We start from the raw sequence: 21,368 nt of genomic DNA on the forward strand, positions 1-21,368 counted from the left end.
AGTTCTAAGAATGGACAAAGACCTTAAAATGCAGGCACTTGACTCTGCTCTTCAGGGTCCATCAGAGACATTGCTTTCCATTCGTCTCCTGGACTTCAAAACAAGTTTATTGGAGACTATAGAAGAACTGCGTATTAGAAGGGTAAACATGTTTTTGGTTTGGTTTGGTTTGGTATTTTTTTATGTTTTAATTCTGTTTTCCTGCCTGTCATTATAGAAAATGTTGCATAAGTGTGGGTAAATTTCACATCGTATTTTATGAATTGCATGTGATCAAAGCAGTGACTGCAACTGAAATTTTCTCTGTGGGTTTTACAAGAAAACAGAGTTGCGTGGGAACCATGAATTTGACTTTCGTATTATTATGTGTAAGTTGCTACTGTTGATCACCCGGCTATTAACACAAATTGTTTACATTAGACTTCAGTATTTCATTGTAGTTATTTCTTCTCTTTAAGAGTGGCTACTGATAAAGATAGTCATAAAATCTATGAAGTCTCATTTAATAGATGGATTCAGCATGAGCTAAAATTCTAAGTTAGTGCCCTACAGAACTAGTATACAAAGGGGGTGGACTTTCTGAAATAAGATGAGGATCATCATGTAGTAATAAAGTAAAATTGTTTCTACACGGTTGAAGGCAGTTATAATTTTTGTGGTTGATTTCTCAGTTGTCTGTAGCTACACAACTTTTTTTCTCTAACATTTCTGAGCTGCTGATTTTTTGAAAGACCTCAAATATTCTGTGCTTGATGCGTTTGACCTGTTCAAAGGATGTTCGCTATTACTTTAAAAATATTAGAATCAGTGACATGTTTGATTTATGCTTATTTTGATTCAAGTGAAAGGTTATATATATATATAAAGATTACTTCTTTAAAAGCCACGTGATCCCACTTTCACTGTGCAGCACTATTCTTAAAATTCACCGCAGTTTGATCCCTGGACTCTTGTCACAATGGCAATGTTTAGCCTTGTCTATTTATTTTTTGTATTAAAACATCTGAGTGACGTAACTGATGTGATAATTACTAGAGCGTACCTCAGAAGATATTAGCTAAACTTCATTTACACTGTTGGCTTTTTGCTAAGTTTGCTTTCTTAATCTCTTTAGTGGGAGTCTCAAAATTTTTAGGGTCATAAATCATCTTTAGTTTTAGTTTTGTTTGGACTGTCTCTTTTGTGTCTGCCATATTACAGGGGTAAGTGACTGATTTTAGTCAATGTTTTCTCAAGTGGGTAAACAATTTGCCTTGGTTGAATGTGTCTTCAGTCTCAAAATTGATGTTAATAGCAAAAATGCTAACTCATGGCTTGAAGCAGTGATTGAGCACCTGGTGGGAAGGTAGGGTCAGCTCAGGAGAGCTCAGGTGCAAGCAATGTAGCTGAGTGACTGGAAGGGATGGAGACAGCATCCACCCCTTCCCAGACCTCATTTAAAGGTTTGATAGTGGAGGAAAGGGATCTTGCTGGAGATCCCTGCCTACCTGTGGCCTTCTGCAGATAAGCAGCTTCTTTCCCTTATATCTGTGGCTGTTGCATTTGAGCAAATCCTTGCTTGCTGTACCTGGGATCTTGCTGCTCTGCTGTCATTGGTGAGCTTTCTATTGTGTTACAAATACCAAGAGCTAATTCCATAGATAAGTTGTCACTCAGTTTCTAAAACATCTGTACCTTCCTTCATCCTTAAAAATAATTTACCTGCTTGTAATTAGAATTATACCAGAAGAAGTTAATTGTTTGATGCCTAATCAATCTGAAAACTGAGTTTCTGCATGCATTTTATTGACTTTAATGACGAATTTAGGGCTGATTGCTTAGTATCATTGGAAATTGAAATAAAAAACTTCAAGATTATGAACAACCGAAGGTTATAAAATGATATGGCCATGTATAGTACCTTTTTTTTTTTTTTAAGTAGGAATTTTATGGATGTTCTTGCTTACAAATGATTCTACAAGATCCTTTCCTGAATTTAGCTATAAATCTGTTACAAATCCAACTACCACGGGGTTATTTTATGAATTTATAATCAGCACTGGGAAAAAGGCAGCGCATACACCAAAATACTAACTCAGGAATTACAACTCGTGTTTTGCACTGTGGTAGTTTTCCTATGGACAAGAATAAACGACTTAATTAAAACGCTGTCACCTGCTAAATAGGTAAATGTAGGCAGAGTTAAAGCTCTGCTCTTTCTTGCTTCTTCCCCTTACCCCCCCATGTTGCTTGTGTGAGTCTTTAGGAAATTTGGTAGCCCGATGGAGGCAGTATAGCCAGGTATTGTGGGGTTTTCTTTCTGTGCCTGTGACATATATACCATATATTTAACTGTATAAAGTTGCCATGCAATAAGTTACACTGGAAGGCTCTTGTGTTTCCTGAAGCACAATGCATATAAGAAGCTGAAAGTGCATTTGAAGGCCAAGTTTGAGTTACAAGGAAGCTTAGGTGTTATGTATTGAATAAGCTTCTTTTTCCAGATGGAGAAAAAAGTCCTCAGTGGGAGAAGCGTGAGAATATAAATTGAATGTAAAATGAAATTTTAGTGATAATTAAAATAATTTTAATAAAATTACTAACACTTTTCTTTGATACAAATGACAAGTTTCAGTGACCTGGTTCCATGCCTGAAAACCTGCACCTGCTGTGGCCTTTCCTGATGTTAACTAAAACATCACAACTTCAATACTGTTGATCCTATAACTTGTTTCTTGGGTTTATAAAGTCAAATGCTTTAATGCCAAAGTGTTCAAGGATACAGGAGATAGCCTGATCCAGAACAGTGGTGTATTTGAATATGCTGGCAGAGCTGACAGATGATTCTAGCACTGCTTTGCAGATAATACGGACAAGTGGGGCTCAGTACTGAGATGCAAATTGAAAACTGTAGGTCAGTACTTGAAAAGGTCACTTAAACTCACAGGATAAATTGGTGTTTGTTATATTAAGAAATCTGATGAAACCATAAGCTTACACTTTATGGTTTGTTCCTGCTGATAAGAAAGCTTGAGTTAGTGGAGATATTAAAACATCTGTGAACTTACCAGCTATGATCACTTTGGGTTTTTTTGGATATTTTGGTGAGGCTTACTGCAATAAACAGAACAAGAAGTCCTTATAGCTGGGTTTTCTGTGTATATTAGGTACTTGTTAACAAATGATGGGGGGTGGAGTGGGGGGGAAGCTAAATATTTATCAAAAAGTGATAAATAGGTCCAGATATAAAAGAATAAGCAGCACTGGAATTTCTGGATCTCCCAACAAATACACACAGTGTATTTATTTAAGTCAATAAGCACTGTTAGCTTATAGCTCCTATTATCAAATGTGTCTTTTGATTAGGAATCTATTACTTGAAGTTGGAAATACGACACTAAGTAACAGGAAAGCATTTAAAGATAGATGAGATTTATTTAACTACAGATAAACTGCATGGTGTGATGGGTGGAGCAATGAAAAGTTTCCAGAGGAAAAGAGGTGACTGGAATACATCCCTTTTTCTTTACTTGTGTGGAGAAATAGCTGATAGTGTGCTTCTGAAGAAGGGCAGTATTTGAGACTAAATTCCACATATATGGCTACTAAAGATTTTTTTACCAACTCTCATAGCTTTGAAGAACCAAAAACATAACATCACAACTGAAAACTAGAATCAAGCTGTTGTGTTTTTCTCTGCCTTTAACATTTGTCCTGGTATCGAAACTTAAAATGAATTTCTGTGCAGTCTTTTAAAAGTTCAACTTGACTGTTTAGTTCATGGAGGGTATTCTAATTATAGCATGAGACAATCATAAACTGTATTTTCTATGAGTACTGTTTGATTGAGCTGCATGAGAAATTGGCTGTGCAATTTCGTAGGAGGTATATTATGAGTTTGAAAAAGATAATAAAAGTACCTAGGAGCAGTTTTGGCTGCTTGGACGTGAGCCAGCTGTACTGTGTTCCTAAATCTGTTCAGGGTCAAGAATCGAGGGGGCTTGACCAATCCACAGCCCATCTTGTAAAACTGCAGCCTGAAGCAAAGGCTTTAAAGAACGCTTGACACTTTCCAAAGGTTATAACGAGTAAATAAACCATCAAATGACTCCTCTTTTATTGTTATGGTAGTGTTTTTATAAAAACCCTTAAATCCATGTAGTCCTAAGGCAGCTAATAAAAAATGAACACTTTTTAAGGTTTTGTGGTTTTTTGATGCCTCATCAAAGTTATATACAGCATTAAGCTCCCAAGTACAGCAGAAGTGTTTTTGTCGTATTAAACAGCTGTTGGAACTTCTTAAAAAAAAATAGAAGTGTTTCACAAGTTTTTAAAGCTTTAGTTTCAAAATGGGGAAACTATAAATGTCCTTAGAAAGAAGTAAAAATGATGGATAAGGCTTATAATTATTAGCGATTTCACATAAGAACACTTTCAGCATATAATTGTCATTCTCACTTTGAGTATTTACGATGTTTATTGTTTTTTTTTCAACAGTAGTTACATACATGTACACATTTTTGAGAGCTTGCAGGTTTTCCATTATAATCTGGGAGTAAGTTGGAGGAGTGTTGTTCACATAGAGAACTTCAGTTCTTGTCTTCTCTAGTATTTGAAGCGAAGGGCTCAATTGAAATGGAGTTTTATGTGGTTCTCAGACTTTATTTACCTTAAATATAAAGGGCTCAGTATAGATGCAGTGGTTACTATTTATCAGTGGGCCTTAAAATGTGACACGCTGTTTCCTAGATCAATTGTAAAATGTTACATTTTAGCAGCTTCATTAAGTTTTAAAATATTTAGGTGTTTTAAAACAGAAATGGTGTATACGTGATTACAAATAATTTGAAAATTTGAATTAAAACCTTCTTGTTAGTTTGTAATAACTTCTGTTTTTATCTTTATTGAAGGCCCGATAACTTATTAAGATCAGCCATCCCAGTTTGTTCGAGTGTAAATTTGCTTTGTCAAGAATTAGTAACTCTGATTTATATTCTGTTGCTCCCCTGTAAAATATCACACTCTTTTCCCTTGATTTCATGATAAGCTTAACGTGGATAGATACTGGTTGATCTCCAACAACCATTGAAATCAGTGATATTTTTGCCACCTCCTTCTCCCAGCTTAATTGTCCACTGCATAAGCTGGTGTCTGGATAAAGGTGGAGGTTAAGGATCATTGTTTTACAGACTTCTAATGTACAAAACTTTAGCTAATGGTGTATTGTTTTGATAGCATTTGTTGCCTACTTGCTTAAACTGCTTAAGACTGCACTTCTACAAGAAGCTGTAAATCAGCCTACCATGTTTTTAGGAGAATGTATTAATATTTGTTTATAGATGAGTACGGCAAAACAAAATCATTATAACTGAAGTATGATTTGTTAGGGCAAAACTGGGACACTGTTATTTCTTCAAAATTTTAAATGCATTTCTTACCATAAGTCTTGAAAAAAATTTTAGGTTTTTTTCTCTATCTATACCCTCTTGGTACACATCAGGGAAATAAAAGCTAAAAAATCTTAGCTAGTTCTCTGTGAAGTAGATTTTAATTATAAATATGTGTTCAGTATTTTCTGTGTAATGTTGATGTGAGTTTTGAGGCATGATTTTAGATCAGCACATAACTCTTATTTCAGAGTAACGTCTTGTGCATAAAAGTGTTTGTTATTTCTGTCCATAGGCACGCTTGCGCACTGTATGTTAAATAAGGATATCTGTTTTGATCCTAGAAATTAAAGAAGGTGTCAGTATCAAAAACCAATGTTAAATGTTCTTGGGACGTATTTTTCCACTTTCTGGATAATATAGTGAGACTATTAATCAAATACTAGAGTAAGGGGAAAAAATGTTGCATAATCTGCTTTAAAACAGTCTTGCACAAGTTGAGGCATTGTAACTGTCCTCTTAAAAGCTAAACACTCTCATTTGTACAGGATTTAAGAAAGAACTGTGTTTCTTTGATGTGTATCTTTCATGCAGCTGAATCTATTACCTGCTTCAACATAGAAACAGTCTTAGATCTTTAAAGGATATTCATTATTTGGCTGTATGTTATAGGAGAGCAGTGTGTTAGTTATAATGATATACATCTAAGGTATAAATACCATTGTGGTTGTTATTGGTAGGGGAATTGTTCTTCCTTTTAGTATTGTATTTGACGACACTATGTTTCTGAGAGAAAGTAAAAATAACACACAAAGGAAAACTGATTCTTCTTAGGAAAATCTCATTTTAGTGCCAGAATGTTTCAGGAGAACAACAAGAAATTGTTAAAAGCTGTGATTACCAGCTGGTACATCTTGTTATCACGGTAATAATGTGATTCTTGACAAGGTAGTTCTCTAAGAGCAGATGACGTAATACACCTACTGAACTGTTACTTCTCCATCTCCTGGATTGTGAAGAACCTTTGGCCTTAGTTGTGTCCTTTGCAGGTAGCTCATCTTATAAAAAAAATGCAGTGATTATCCAGGAATTCCCATTAACATTTTTTTAATCAGTCTGGTAGATCAGAAGCCTTATTGGCACATAAAGTTGCAATAAATGTTTCTCTTTCCATGATAGCAATGTTTATTGCTGTCTCAGACTTTTAGTTGCTGTAGGAGATGTCAAAAATAAAAGGGGGGGGAAGAGGAGCGGGGAGGAAACAGAAGAGATTTAGTGCTCTGAGTGCAATTGAGAAATCATTAAGGTATCCCAAAGATTCTCAGTTATTAGCCGTGATTATTTGTATCATTGATTAACTGAGTAATCATTGACTTGCTTCATCAGGATATCCAATCACTTTTCAGCTGTGGAGTAAAGTTAAGTCTATTTTGTTTCATTTGAGCCTGGTTTTGTTGTAAAGTGCAGAAGAGAAGAGTGGGCTGCTCCTGTCAATTAAGAGAGCTATGATCCTAGCTCATAATGTTCTGCTGTTCGCATAAATCTATGTTATTAATTCTGCAAGATTTCTGACTGAAACAGCTGATCTCTTCTACTGTTTCCTTCTTGTTGTGCAGTGTATAAGCACAGTGTATAGTAACTTCTGTGTGCTGGGCTGTCAAGAAGGAAGAGTAAAAGTAGACAAATTATGTTGGTGTTTGATTTGCAGGTGACTGTCTTTCATTTATTTTTATTTAGGAAACAGAGATAAATTATGAAGATCAATTAAGTAAAATTGTTGTGGAGAAACAGGAACTCGAGTGGCAGAAGGTAACTTTTATGTGATTTTTACCTTTCAGCTGCTGAAATCTGGTTTTAAGATAATACTAATCTGGATTGTGGTTCGGTGCAGTTTTTAAGTCTTTTGTTACTTATAACAGTAGAATGTGTTAGACAATAGTTTGTCTAGTCATGCTGTAGCTTTTGTATTGCTTTTAATTGTTCTGAATTTAAAGATCTGCTTAACAAAGGAATCACATCATAATTGGTTTGACTGGACATCTTCAGTCAAAAGGGACAGTAATATTGAAGAAGTAGAACGTGAGGAATCTTGACACAGTAACGTGGCAGAAGCTACATAGAAACATCTCTGTACTGTGCCTGGCTTTGGCCAGTGCCAGTATCGTTGCAGTTGCACAAATAACTTGTAGTGTTGTGCTTTTAAGATTTCTTTTCTAATGTTTGTGTGTGTGTATACTTATAAGTAGCAGTATGAAACATTAAATTACAAGTTCGATAGACCCAGAAGTTTGTCACCTTTGCTCGGAATGAAGTTTTCAGTAAAACAAGCCTAATGTTCTTTCTAGGGTTAGGGCTCCTGAGGTTATGCTTTCATAGGAAATCCATTCCTTTCTCACATACAATCAAAACTATGACCCTTGCCACTGGGTCACAAGATAAAAGGCTTCACTCTGTATATTTTATGATCACAGAAAAAACAATAACTTCAGCTCTATCCTTGATCTTGGGATCTTTAACATCTTAGTAGTAAAGGAAGACTATTTCTTCTTTGAGTTCATCCTAACCATCTTAAATTAATAACCTCAACTATGTGCTTTTCTTTTTTTCCTAAAAGATATATATGTGCACACAGAAACAGGAAATGTTTTATATTTGTAGAAGCAGCAGTGCTTTCAATTTGTAACCTTTCTTTGCTTTTCTTAACATAGCGTTGCAGTCCTTAATAATCCAGGTTCAAAAGGGGGTGATTTCTATTCTTTCCAAGATCTTAACAGTAATTTACTGTTTATAGAAAGATGGGACTTAAAGTTATCTAGGTGTAATCATTTTGTGGTTGTTTTTTTTGTTTTGTTTTTTGTTTTTTGTTTTTTTTCCTCATGCTTGTATTTTATTTTGCTTATGGCAATCCCAGTGTAAAAAATGACTTGTAGCTTTTAGGGACTTCAGGGGAACACTTATGTAAAACTCTAGAACTTCAAAAGAACAAGCTGATATTTGTTTCTGATTCTGGAGATTTAAGTAAGATGAAAATGAGAAGAAGTATGAAATTTAACTTGAGTTTTTGACCCAGTTATTTCCGAAGTGCAAAATCACATTGACAGTAGTTGAAGTTCAGTAAGTAAGTAGACAGCTCCTCCTTTGGGCTTTTCAAATATTTTTTTATATTTTCCCTTTAGAGATCTCTTTCTGCCAACATTTCTGTGGTTCAATATGCATTATGTTTTATCTTAAACATAGTGAAGTAGTTTCAAATAAAGGTAATGAAAGAGAATTTTCGGATTTAAGACAGAAATTTGCTTTCAAATTGTAATATTAGTTTTAAGAATATTGTTGTTGCTGTTAGAAAAAATATTTATGTAGGGAAAATCAGTGGACAAAATGCTCTTTAATCTGGTAATTATATGCATTATACTTATCACAGTATACTATATATTAGATTACTTGTCGCAGTATCAAAGGTGATTTTGCGTATTTAAGAAAGTGGCTTTCTTCTTTATATCCTGTGCATCACGTGTACAAGTCGTGTGAGCAAAATATATCCCCAAAATAAATTTTTGAGTTAGTTACGTAAAATCAATCACATTACTTAGTAGACTTAGGTAGAGGTTTGTAGCAAAGCACATCACTTGGATGTACAAGGTAAGAAAAAATGCAGTATATATTGAAGAATTCAGTAGTACTTTAACAGGTTATAAAGTACATCAGCGACAAAGTTGTATTGAAGATGACAACTTGGTGAAACCAAATTTATATTTAAGTAAATTATCTAGAGTTGGCTTGAATTTCAATAGAATTATCATCTTAATTTGGCAATGCTGTAGTTATAAAGCCTTATTATTCCTGTAGTGGGTGAAATGACTTATCAGTTCAGTTTCTCATCTGTCAGTCTTTAATAGTCTGAATTTGTATTTACTTTTGTAAAGTTATTGCATAATCCTTATTTTACTTCTTAGCTAAATGCTCATCTGCATTTCGTGATAGTTGTTCTTGAATGCCTTTATTTATTTTTTCAGTATCCAGAACTTCAAAAGAAAATCTAACAAAGATATCATTGTATCACTTCCCCTAGGTTGTTTTTTTTTTCCCGTCTTGAGCATAGGAGTGTGATATTTAAAGATCTTAAAGGCTTCCAACTTGCAGAGTGGAGAATTAGTGTGCTAGATTATGATATAAAACAGTAGCAAACACAAAAATAGTAGTGTATGTTTAACTAATTTTCTTGTATACATATTTTGTGTGTGTGAGTAAAGCCAGACAGCAGAATAATTAAAATAGGAAATCTTACCATATGACCTTGTGCTTAGTTTGTTCTGTCATCCTTCAGCTCTTTTATGTAGTTTGAGAAATGACTAAAATTTAGCTGGAAAATAGAGTAAATTTTTTTAAATGGAGATGAGAATTAAAATCCTGCTATGACTTTTTGAACTGCATGAAGATAGTGTCGCAAGGTGGCAATGGATATTGAATTGCTTCTGTACCTTGATAGGGTTGGTAGGAATTACTCTTACAAGTCCCAGCAGCAACATGTCTTCTAGAGGTGGTAACTGCTACCTGTTGTGAACTAGAAGAGAAGCCACTGCTGAAAAGATGATAGTTGGTTAATGGGTGTCTCATCCTCAGGTTTTGCTTTTAATCACTGGCATCTTCCTAAAGTTATGTAAGAGAGAACCAGTGTTTTTCTTAAAAGACCATATATATATATATATATATATATATATATATATATATATTGTATTAAGATTACATTTAAATGGTTGTTGTTATTTCCCATGAGCAGGAAACTCTGCAGCATCAGACAGACACGTTACAACAACAAAACAAAGAAGCCATGGCAGCTTTTAAAAAGCAGGTAGCAAAATAAGTCCTTCCAGCCTACACAATAAGAATTGAAAATGACAGCAAGTTTCCTTTTGCTATTAAAACACCTAAGCTGCACGTAAAATGGTGGAATATAAAAAAAAGTTTGTTGTGTCCCCATCCTGTGTCCCCTCACATTTACTCCCTCTTCCCAAACTCTTTCTAAAATGTTGTCTCTTCTGGAAATTGTTTAATAAAAATTAAGGGGATAATCTGCTATATAACTTATTTAGTTCAGTATCTGAAAGAGTGTTTTAGTCTTTCCAGTCAGGGTTGTGTTTTTATCCATTAATGGTGAGCAGCGATAGGAACAAAAACTGTTACGCATGGAGATGAGTAATTTTATCACTAATGCTACAGATTTCAGTCATATCACAAAAACCAAACAGTTCTTTCCATCTTGAAAAAATAATTTGTTATTCACCAGCTTGCTGATGCTGCAGAGCAGTGTGTTTGTATGTATATATATATGTAAAATACACCTAAGGAAAATAGGCTAAACAAAGTAGTATAGCATGTTTTCTGGTTCATTGTGTGAACAAAATTCTAAATACTGTATTTATTTATTTATTTTTATTCTTATGCCACTGAATCAAGTTACAGACAAGGATGTTTGCCATGGAAGAAGAAAAGGTACTTCATTATAATTCATTATTTGCTGATTACCAACACCCATATGCACGCTATAATGTTACATAACTTATTGAACACGTACTAAGTATATTATGATTATTTTTCTTATTGTGGCCTTTACTAAAGTTACAAGCTATGGTTTCTTGAGAACTACTGTTATGCTTTCTTTATAACCTATAAGATTTTAATTATTTTTTAAATGTTAATAGTTTTAGTTCTGCCTTTGTCAGGCTTGTTATAAGTGATGAAAACATACTATCATGTATTCAGTTTGCTCTTCAGAGCATTATAGATGTATATCTCAAAATATTTAGCAGAGTTGTTTGTTATCTTCATAACACTCTCGTAGTTAAGCCTTTGTCATTAAAAATATGTATTCTGCCCAAATTCTAAAGTACAGATTATGTTTTGAAAGGGAAAATATCAACTTGCTGTAGAAATAAAAGAAAAAGAAATTGATGGATTGAAAGAGACATTAAGAGAATTACAGGTAAATTATTATTTTTGTTAAATAAATGTTATTGATATTATAGTGTTGTTTTCACATGCCTCTCTCCTCCCCAAGCAAAAATAGTTATTTTTAAGAGAGTCATTAAGATCATCCCTTTCAATCTGCCTAGGATGTTTATACCTCCCTTTCTAACAATGAGTTTCTGTTTTAGCCTTCAGCTTCAAGCATACTGTCAGCTGAAATTCTTCTCTGCTAGAGGAAAGCACAGATTCCATAATGGCATGTGAAATGTGACAATTGTTTTTCTTCCTGTTCCCCACAGTATTCATTTATGCTTGTATTAATCTCTTCTTGCCTGTCTGAAAACTGTGGTTTTAGAAATTTCTAAGCAACAACAACAAAAATATTTACACTGGACATCCAACTCACAAAGTTACACATCCTTTGTGTTGATTTCCCTAGTTAGTTACATCAGGAAGTTCCTATATTTTCCACTTGATTCATTTAATGCATTTGTATAAGGATTACAATGGAGAAAGTCAATCAGATCTTTCTAATTCAGTGCTGTAGTTCCATTTCTACGAAGTCAGAATACTATCTCAGGAATGATTGCTCTATAGTATTTACACAGTGGTTTCGTTCATACTTGTGGGTTTTTTTTAATCTTTATTTTTAGGCATTGTGAGTACATGTTAGGGTGTTCAAAAAACACTCAAGACTAAAGACCTGGAGATTTATATATTATAAAAATCAAAATTCTGTGATGCCAGTGGAGTATGAAAAATAATGTTAATAACTTCAAATGTCAACCCTGTGGGTTTAAAAAATGCAGGATTGCTACAACATGTCTTTATATCACATCCTTTGGAACCTCTACCTAAAAGGGTACTTTTTTCCCCAGCAGACAACCCACTTCATTCTCCTAGGATTTAAGGAAATACTTTCATTCTTATCTTTGTTTTCTTCTCTGTTTAGTTCAAAGGTTGAAGTTATTGCTGTAGTCCCATTGCACTTAGTTTCTCTGATATGTGTCAAGAGGTTGTAGATGTTATGCATTTCTTAAAATTACTGTAGATACAAATTGTTGTAATGTTGTTTTTTTTTAATGGAATTTAATTGTGCAATTTAAAGCTTTGAGAAGTTTTATAAAGTGAATCTCATAATAAAGGAATAGTTAAACTATTAATTTGAAAACCATGTCACTGTGTTGGATAGGCAATTAAATCTTAGGTCTGAGAATGTTTTCAAAATCTGCAGTTGGTCTTCAGAAAGAATTGTTACTGCAATTCAATTAACAGCTCCTTTTCATTTGACAGATTGCAAAATACACGTTACAGAAGAAACTGAACGAAATGGTAAGAAAGTGATTTAAGTAATAGTTTGTGAAAAGAGAACGTCAGTTTATAGTATAATCCAAATACAGTCTTGCATGCTTTGATAGATGAGAATTAAAACAAATAATCAGAAGAGGTGATATTTCCTTTGAATGTAAAATACTTTCACACACAACATTCTTAGGTTCTTGTGTTGTGATAGCTGCTGTTTATTATGTGGAACTCCATGCATTAAAGTATAGTTAGTATATTAGTATTTTAATAGATTAACATGGAAATCCTTCTCTCATGGTACAAATAAATGTAAATTGAACAATGTATTCTTATTATCATTGTACTTGTAGGACCTAGTATTCATCCCAAAGGAGTAGTAGAAATTCGAGGCACTTTTTTTGCTTTTGTTTCTTGTTTAAGAAAAAGTGTTGTTTTTTCTCTCTTTTTCATTCCTCTGTTCAGAATTACTTCTTAACATCGGTTCCCCTGAACAGTTTAGATTTCATCCAATCCAGTTTACTCCCTTTGACACAGGGAATAAATTTATATAGAGTGACAGCTTAGTTACCCTGAACCCCGTTGCCTGTTTTAGGAAGTGGAAGAATGAGCTGCAGAAACATTGCTAAGCTTGAATGAATAAATGCTGTGAAAATTCTGCTGCTGCTCAACTGGAAAGTATAAAGATAATATTGTCAGACCATTATAAACTGTGATTTTAATTAAGAAGCTTAAAAAACTAGGGTCCAGTTTAGCTTTAAGTACCATGACATTTGTACTGAAAGTCATCTTCAACGCTACAGTGGTTTTACACAAAATATGGTGAAATTGAATCATGTGCCCTCTGACCTGGGAGATAAGGCTACAAGTTAAAGATCAAAGGCAACATAAAATGTGTTTAGTCTTACTTCACTTTTAACTTGCATTTATTCTTAAAATAAATTTAATTTAGAGAGATGCTTAAAATATACAAAGTTATTGAATTTCCTATTAGATCAATTCACATATTACCTTTAATAATTTGCAAGTTCAGTCTTCCATATGAATGAGAGTATTTAAATCACAAGAACTTTTCTATGAGGTAGAAATACATCTGAATTGCTCAGATAATTTTATTCCTTTCATATGTTTAAACACAAACGTTTTATCAACAATGATTTAATATTATTAAAATATTGGTGCTGTGTGATTTCGATACAGAGTGTGATTATTAAAAATGTCATTGAGGTTTGGGAAAAAAAAGTTAGAATTCCACTTTTCATGTAGCACTAGACCTAACACGTGGTCTGGCCATGTATGTTCAAGATGTAAAAGGCAAAAACACAAGGAAGAAGAAGTTCATTCTTTCCTGCAACCGTACTCAGCAGTGGGTAATACAGTGGGTCAGTTTCTACTAACCATTCCTTTAGTAGTTCTGCAAAAATAAGTGGTGAGTGTAGTGTCTTTATTATCACAAATGGCAAACTATTCAGAAGTAGAGTCGATTTCTGAAACCAATTTACATTTCAGTGTGTAGCTTGTTTAAGATTAGATCTTGTTCTGTCTAGTGCTTTGAAAGTAAGAAAATGCACTATCTAGTTTATGTCTGGCACTTGGAAACCCTGCCAGTCAGTAAAGTAGCTTTTGTGTGTTCTGGGGATTGAAGTGCTACTTTATTCCAATTTTGTTCATTTTATTCTGTTCTCTTAATCTAGCATTGGCGTTGTTAATATATCGCATGCTATTTTAGCATGTGAAGTTCCACTCCCCATCCCTAGTGAAATATTGTGAGAATTACAGTGCTGATAGCACATATCACACACGTGACATAATTGTGTGAAAGTAGATGGTTTCTATTTTGTATTGGAAGTCTATATAGACTTACGAAGCCTTTTTCTTCCATTTTTCTTTTTTTTCCAAACAAAAAATACCAATTTTTGTGTGTTATTTTCACTTTGCACATGATTGCATATGGATGCAGGAGATTGCAGGGTGGTTACAACAAATCTAGTCATCTGATAGAATAAACTTAGATGTGGCTTCTACACTGTAATGTTTTCTTACTGCTGAAATGAAGGAGTAGCTAGAGGAAAATGATTTTGGTCAAGTCTTTGTTTCCTCCTCTGCTGATTTCCTGTTGCATACAACATAGACTGCTAAAACTCTGAGAGCACAGAACTAAAGTAAATGCGGACTTTTGTTTGTTTTCTACTCTGCAAGTAAAATTCATCTATTTACATGTTCCTCTGTTAGCTTGCATTGGCTGATCCTGAGCATGTCATAGAAAGAGAGCATTTAGAGTTAATTCTCTTCTACACTCAATTTTACTTTATAGTACATAACCTTCAAAATATGTCGCGATGCTAAAATGTGAAAAACAAGAATGAGATGAGCTTTGTTTGGCTTAGAGTCTAAATCCTGTGTATAGTTCCAAAAAGTAAATCTGGAATGGAAATTCTTGGTGTAGTTAATAGGGAGATGTCACTGTTCATATGGTAGCAATTCAGTGTATTGATGAGTGATTAAAGTAGGTGAGGTGAATAACTGAATGAATGGTAGTCTAGTTTAACTGAATGTCTATATTGATGAACTAAATGTTTGTGAGGCCATTAATTGAAGCTCAATTCAAGAGATATGAAATAGCCTAGTTACATTAAACTCTGCTATTCTTTAAGAGAGAGGAAGCTTCATAAATCAGACTGTTCTCAGTAGACAGCCTTCTGAATTGTACCCAGGAACAGTTTGAGTACTCTTCAGCCAAAATATGCCTGGGAATTTAACAACTTCACATTATAAGCATTTCCTGAGAGCATCCCTGCCACCGTTTAGCTCTCTAATGCAGAGATAGTTACCAATGGAAAATAAATCCTGGATGAATGAAAATTAATTAACAATATATATAACTTACTTATTCTGGATTATTGGAAATAAACCAACTTTTAAAAATACATCTAATTCTTTCCATGGTTAGGAATTCACTCATATTTGTGTTATGTTGTTTAAAAATAGTGTGAAGGAAGTGGTACTGCAAAAACTAAGTAGAAAAACACTGTGAAGTAGAAAAAGTACTGTGGAAACATTTTCCTGCTTGAAAGTTTTACAGGCAGTAGCCCTTTGCATGATTCTCATATGATCTTGCCTTATGTCTTCATTTCATTACAACTCCTTTGTTCCTCTGACACTTTCACCCTCCAGTTATCACCTTCTGATTCACTGAGTAACGCTGACCAGTGACTCAATTTCCAGAATATTTTTGAGATATGAGCAATTCCTTCTTTGTCTTCCTCCAGTCACCTACCTGACCCTGAACTATTTCTTTGGTCCAGTTTCTACCAAGAAGTGATTGTTCCTCAACAAACCATATGGCCAAAATCAGTTCCACTCCCCATCTCAGCTTATCTTTATTAGTGGTGGAAGCTAGGACAATAATTCCTGTTTGTACAATATCAGACTTAAGGAAGGAGAACCAAGATTCTGTGGGTCTTGCTCCAGGTCAGATCCTCCCTATCCTGTGGAGTCGCTCAGTGTTTCTTTATCATCTCTTTATTATTTTCTTCCATGGGAGATGTTTTAAGACCTTTTCACTGTGATGAGAAGATCCATAAACACAGGTGAATTAAACTACTTGTATTTACGCACTGAGGCTGGAGAGCAGCTTGCCATCAAAAATCATTTTTAGACCAGTGGTAAACTCTTAATAGAAACTTTTTGAGGATATGGCAGGGCACTTCCTTTTCTCATGAGAGAGAAACTAGGGAAATAATATTTCTATTTCTCTAGTGAGGAGGAGGGGATAATGCTGTCTTTCTGACTTAAGAAATCAGAAGAACGTAAAGAACAGTCATACAAAAGTGCAAAACCTCTCATCTTGCTAGAAGTTGTTCAGGTTTCATATTGACTAGGCTCCCTTATTCATCACTCACTTAAGAGTAAATACATCTGAATTATTATCAGGAGAAATAGAAGGATTAGTGTTTTTTGTTTTTGTTTTTTTTCCTTTTTATTTTCTATGAAGCCTGAATTCTAGCATTAGTTAAACACAGCTTTTCAGAAATTTGCTTGCTAAGAAAAAAAAAAGGAAGTATGTGAAAATTCACAGCCTATGTTTTGTGCAGCGATTCTGTAAGTGGTGGTGTTTCTTTACTCATGTTTCCATTATGACTTTCTATTTGCTGTGATGTGTTTAATTTCATACCTTATAAAACATGAGAAATTTGTATTGTATATTCTGTTTTGCTAGCCTTATGTTGGTCATTTCTTTTGATTACTGTGAGCTTTTATTATCTTCTGATGTTTGGACATGTATTGCATTTGTTACTGTATGGGAAGAAAGCCTTACAGAAGCTGAATAGCCTGGGCCAGATCCATCTTTGTGTAACCTCAATTTACACAGTGGAATGAATTTGGCCCAATTCATTTTAATTGCTGTGTTGCTCTACTGTAGATTAGAAATAGATGGACTGTCTTTGCACTCTTACTTTTCTAGTTATAATCATGGGGCTGGAGTGGGTGAGGCTGGTGGGTACCTCTGCAGATCACTCCATGCTCAAAGCATTTAGAGCAGATTACTGTCCGGGTGGGTTTTGAGCATCTCCACAGGTGGAAACCACAGCCTGTCTTTGCAGTGTGTTTCAGTGCCTGACCACTGGGCACTGCTGAGGAAAGTCTCTCATTTTTCTTATTCTCACCCTTCCAAGGTATTTGTGCAGATTAAACTGTGTTAGAATCTCCAAGCTGACCAGTCCCAGCTTGGTCAGCCTTTCCTTGTGTCAAGTGCTCTAGCTCCTTCATGGCTCCTTCTCTTAATAGCACTGTATTGGAAAAACAAGACTTCCATTTGAGTTTGTATTTGTACTATTATGTAGCCCAAAAAAGTTTTCCTTGTAGTTTTGAGCCATGCTGTACTGGAAAGTGTTCAGGTCTGTAATAAGATGATGATACTTGTACTGGTGTTTTTACAAAATAAAACACTATCATTTGTTTAATAGTGCTAGTCTGAGTAGCTGGTGTGGGGGTTTGGACAGTGTTGAATTCCAAGGACATCCTACATCAAAAGAATAAGAGTATGCAGTGCTGCACTGAATGGTAGTGCAGGAGGACATGTACTAACCACAGACAGATGGAAGCACTATTAGCATGCTAGGCTGTGTCTGCAATACAGTGACAGGTAGAATAACATGTTTAGAGTAAGCCGTGTAACAAAGGAAAACTTGAAATCAGCTTTTGTAAACAGTTAATACAATCCTGCATGCATTTATATGCAAGTTCTCCTGAATATAAGCAAGAACATATGAAAATATACTGAAACGCAGGTGAAGATTTTAGCATGATTATCTGGAAGTGGGAGTTGATCATTAGATATGAGGTAGACAACTGAGATACCCTGAGAAGGAGTTTGTGTTTATGCCATTTTGATAAGCATTTGGAGTGTTGATTGATACATGCTAGTTGGTGACAGTCAGCAGGTGCTTCCATTGTTTCTAACAGGATCAGAAATTACAGATGCACTTAACAGCGAGAGAAGAGCATCACAAGAAACTGAATGAAGTTGAGAGGTGTTATGCTACTATTGCAAGTCAATTTGGAGTCGTTAAAGGTGTCCATGGAAAATTAGAGCACAGTGGTATGTATATCTTAAGTGTCCTCTGGTATTCATTTTCTTTATTTTCAACTACACTGAGTTGGAGATGTGTGACTAAATTCAAAATATAGCATCTATGATGTATCAAGCACCACATATCAGCTGCTTCTATGATGTTTCTATGATAGTGCCAGGTTAAGAAGCACAGGCCTTGTATGTCTTCTGCTCTTTGCTGCTACAGCTGTGTGTGTGAGACCATATATCAGAGAACTGATTTTTGTTCAAAATCAGCCAGTAGCAGAACTGCTCCTTCCAAAAAAGTCTTTAGACTTAATCTGGATCAGCTTCTTGTTGCTGTTCAGCAGACATAAACAACTGTACCAGCTCAAAGGAGGAGATGAAAGAAAAGGAACTGGCAAGTAATGCAAAAGAAGTCTTGTTGGGACTAGCATTAATGTTGGGAAATGGCATTAATGAAATACAATTCCATTACAATGGCATTAATGAAATACAATTTTTTTCTTATGTAAATACATATAAAACATTTAATATGTAGAAATAATGGAACTTAAAATTATTTCAGTAAATAGAATGGATGAATAACTCCATATAGTTATCATGGCTACGTGGCTATTGAAGCTTTACAAATGTATACGTTAACCCCATTCTTATGTCAAAATACTACAAAGTTATTTGTGAATCTGCAAACAAACAAAAATATCATTCTATATGACCTTTTTAGTATAAATAAATTTTTTCATCTGTAAAACATAAGACTAATGTATTGAGTAATAAAAATATCACATTTATAAGAAGCTTGGAACCTAATAATTTGAGAAGGAAGCCTTTGTTTTGCATAATGAAGTAATGCACTGCAGTGTCTACATAGAAATTTGTCTGAAATGTGTGTATGTATTGTTTTGCATACCTACTATGTTCAGCCATTTTACTGCAGTGGGGATTCAATTTGCACTGCAGTATGTAAGACCTGCAGTAGGTACGTAGGCAACTTGTAAATTCTGAGTAAGAAATGGCAGGCAGAGGAAAAGTCATGCACAAAGGGTGTGAGTCATTTATTATGCAAATTGTTTACATTTATAAACTGTTTAGACTTTATTTGCTGTATTAAAACAGCATGTAGGAATACGAGAAAGTGAAAACTGATGTTATGGTGTTGATATGCAAAATGCTGCACTGTGTAATAAATTTACTTTATTGCCTTACCAGTGTCCCATTATTAGTACATTAAAGATAGATTGGGAATGCATGACTCTTGTTGAAAATTTTACCAATTTTTGCCTATGTTTTACCAGAGGACATTTTTCAGTATTTTCTTTTGTTAATGTTTTGTTAATTGAGAAGTAATGCTAATAAAGTGATGCCAAATGACAGTAAAAATGAAGTTACAGTTACAAATTACAATTAAAGTAGTTCTTTGAGGTACAGAATAACGGATACTATCTGTTGTAAATCTTCCATATATGATCATAATATATACAGAGTTCTTGAGTCCTATTTTGCATACTAGCCTGCTTTCCAAATGGTTGTTTAATGATTTTAGGTATTATATGCATATACATAGCAGATATAAATCAAATAATACTTTAAATCTGGAAGCGTATATATAAACATTTTAACTTCTGTTTAAAGTACAGGAAGCAATACAGCTCAATAAGAAACTAACGTCAGTGAATAAAAGACAAGAGACTGAAATAAGTAATCTGAAGGAAGTAAGTACAGTACTCATTTCATAATCTGTAGGTGGACTTCAGGACTTCTTCAAGCTGCTTTAGTATTAATAGAAGTAGTGTACAAGCAGTGTAGGACTGTTCTTCATTCTATCAGTAATGGTTATATTTGTCTTAGCATCCTATCTTAAACATAGATGCATTGGATGATTGATGGATTTTTATTTACTTCATAGTGGCCTACTTGTTTTTTGTGGAGTATTACCCATCTGTCTTCTTCCTGCACTATGTAGTTATTGTATCTCCCAACTGATGCAGAAGGGTAACAGTAGTCTTTTCAGCATAGTTAAAGGCAGATAGAACATGAAGGGTAGAAAGAGCCATAGAATTGAACTGCGATCTTGAACACAGAATTATACAGGTAATTGAATCTCTTTCAAAAGTGAGGGAATTTCGAGGCAGGGTGACCGAGTCAGGTCAAAGGGATGCCATGGACAAACTTGCCTGGCTGTTAAGCATTTTCCTGCCCCTCCTGAAGCTAGTATTTGCTGGATACTGTTTGAGTTATAAAAAAAAAGGAGTAAGAATAAAGTTATCTTTTAAGCTGTTTTTTAAATACAGTCATGAGAAGAGGTGAAAGACCATCTGAAGACAAAATTCTATTCTGTCAACACTATATCCTCCATACTTCATTGATTCCATATCCTTTCCTTCCTGTTGGCTATCTTCTTTCTTTTTGATTTTTTGAGGATTTCAGAAAGGGAACAAATCATAGAACACCTTGGGTTGGAGGGGACCTGTAAGGATTGAGTTCAACTCCTCACTCTACATGGAACCACCCAAAAATCCAGTCTGGTTTATCCCTTGCTTTGCCAATGCATTATTATTTTTAGCTTCCTGATCTACTACTAAGCTTCATTTTCATTTGTTTCATCCACACCTTCTCAAACATTTTAACATTGTCGATTAGATAAATATATTTTAACAAGTTTAGTGGATGGAAGAGCCGAATAAAAAGTACTGAGGATTGTGAGTGATGATCTATGTGAAAAATGTATTATAAATATCAAAATTCCAGGAGTCTTTAGAAACTTTCAAGCATTACATTCAATTAGATTTGTTGCTTTTAGTTAAGAAACCAATAATAATTAATTGCAGAGAAGTCTCTCAAGGGTAAGTAATTTGAGAATTAGAAAAATAAATAACATTAAGGAAAATTTTATGTAATTAAATTTGTGAGTAACAGAGGTGTGTGAGATAAACTAATAATGTTTTGTGTGTTTCAGTATTGAAACATATTGCTTGATCCCTTTTTTTTGTTGGTTTTTTTTTTTTGTTTTTTTTGTTTATTTGTTTTAAGTCACACTACTGACTCTTAAGCTCTTGGTTGATAAATTGTAACTTGCAGCTTATAGAACATCTATGGAAAGTTAAGTAGTATGAATGTATATTGCTGATGTGTACCTCTAACGACACTAAGTTCACAGC

The 21,368-nt window shown here is 34.3% G+C and overlaps 1 protein-coding gene across 11 annotated transcripts in view; it reads left to right on the forward strand.

Moving 5' to 3' along the window:
• Window positions 1–21,368, forward strand: part of CCDC73 (coiled-coil domain containing 73) — a 69,694-nt gene that overhangs the window by 22,446 nt on the left and 25,880 nt on the right. For 8 of the 11 annotated variants that reach the window (XM_032444717.1, XM_032444721.1, XM_015863495.2 and 5 more), the window contains exons 2-9: window positions 1–142; window positions 7,104–7,175; window positions 10,144–10,215; window positions 10,821–10,856; window positions 11,272–11,346; window positions 12,624–12,662; window positions 18,099–18,234; window positions 19,843–19,922. The exon at window positions 1–142 is cut by the window's left edge and continues 3 nt beyond it. In XM_032444717.1, coding sequence (XP_032300608.1) covers window positions 11–142; window positions 7,104–7,175; window positions 10,144–10,215; window positions 10,821–10,856; window positions 11,272–11,346; window positions 12,624–12,662; window positions 18,099–18,234; window positions 19,843–19,922 — 642 coding nt within the window. In that variant the 5' untranslated portion in view covers window positions 1–10. The remainder of the gene's footprint in view (window positions 143–7,103; window positions 7,176–10,143; window positions 10,216–10,820; window positions 10,857–11,271; window positions 11,347–12,623; window positions 12,663–18,098; window positions 18,235–19,842; window positions 19,923–21,368) is intronic. The other 3 variants (XM_032444718.1, XM_032444723.1, XM_032444724.1) reach the window with 3 other exon arrangements.

Source organism: Coturnix japonica, chromosome 5 (assembly GCF_001577835.2).
Source record: "Coturnix japonica isolate 7356 chromosome 5, Coturnix japonica 2.1, whole genome shotgun sequence".
Lineage (NCBI taxonomy): Eukaryota > Metazoa > Chordata > Aves > Galliformes > Phasianidae > Coturnix > Coturnix japonica.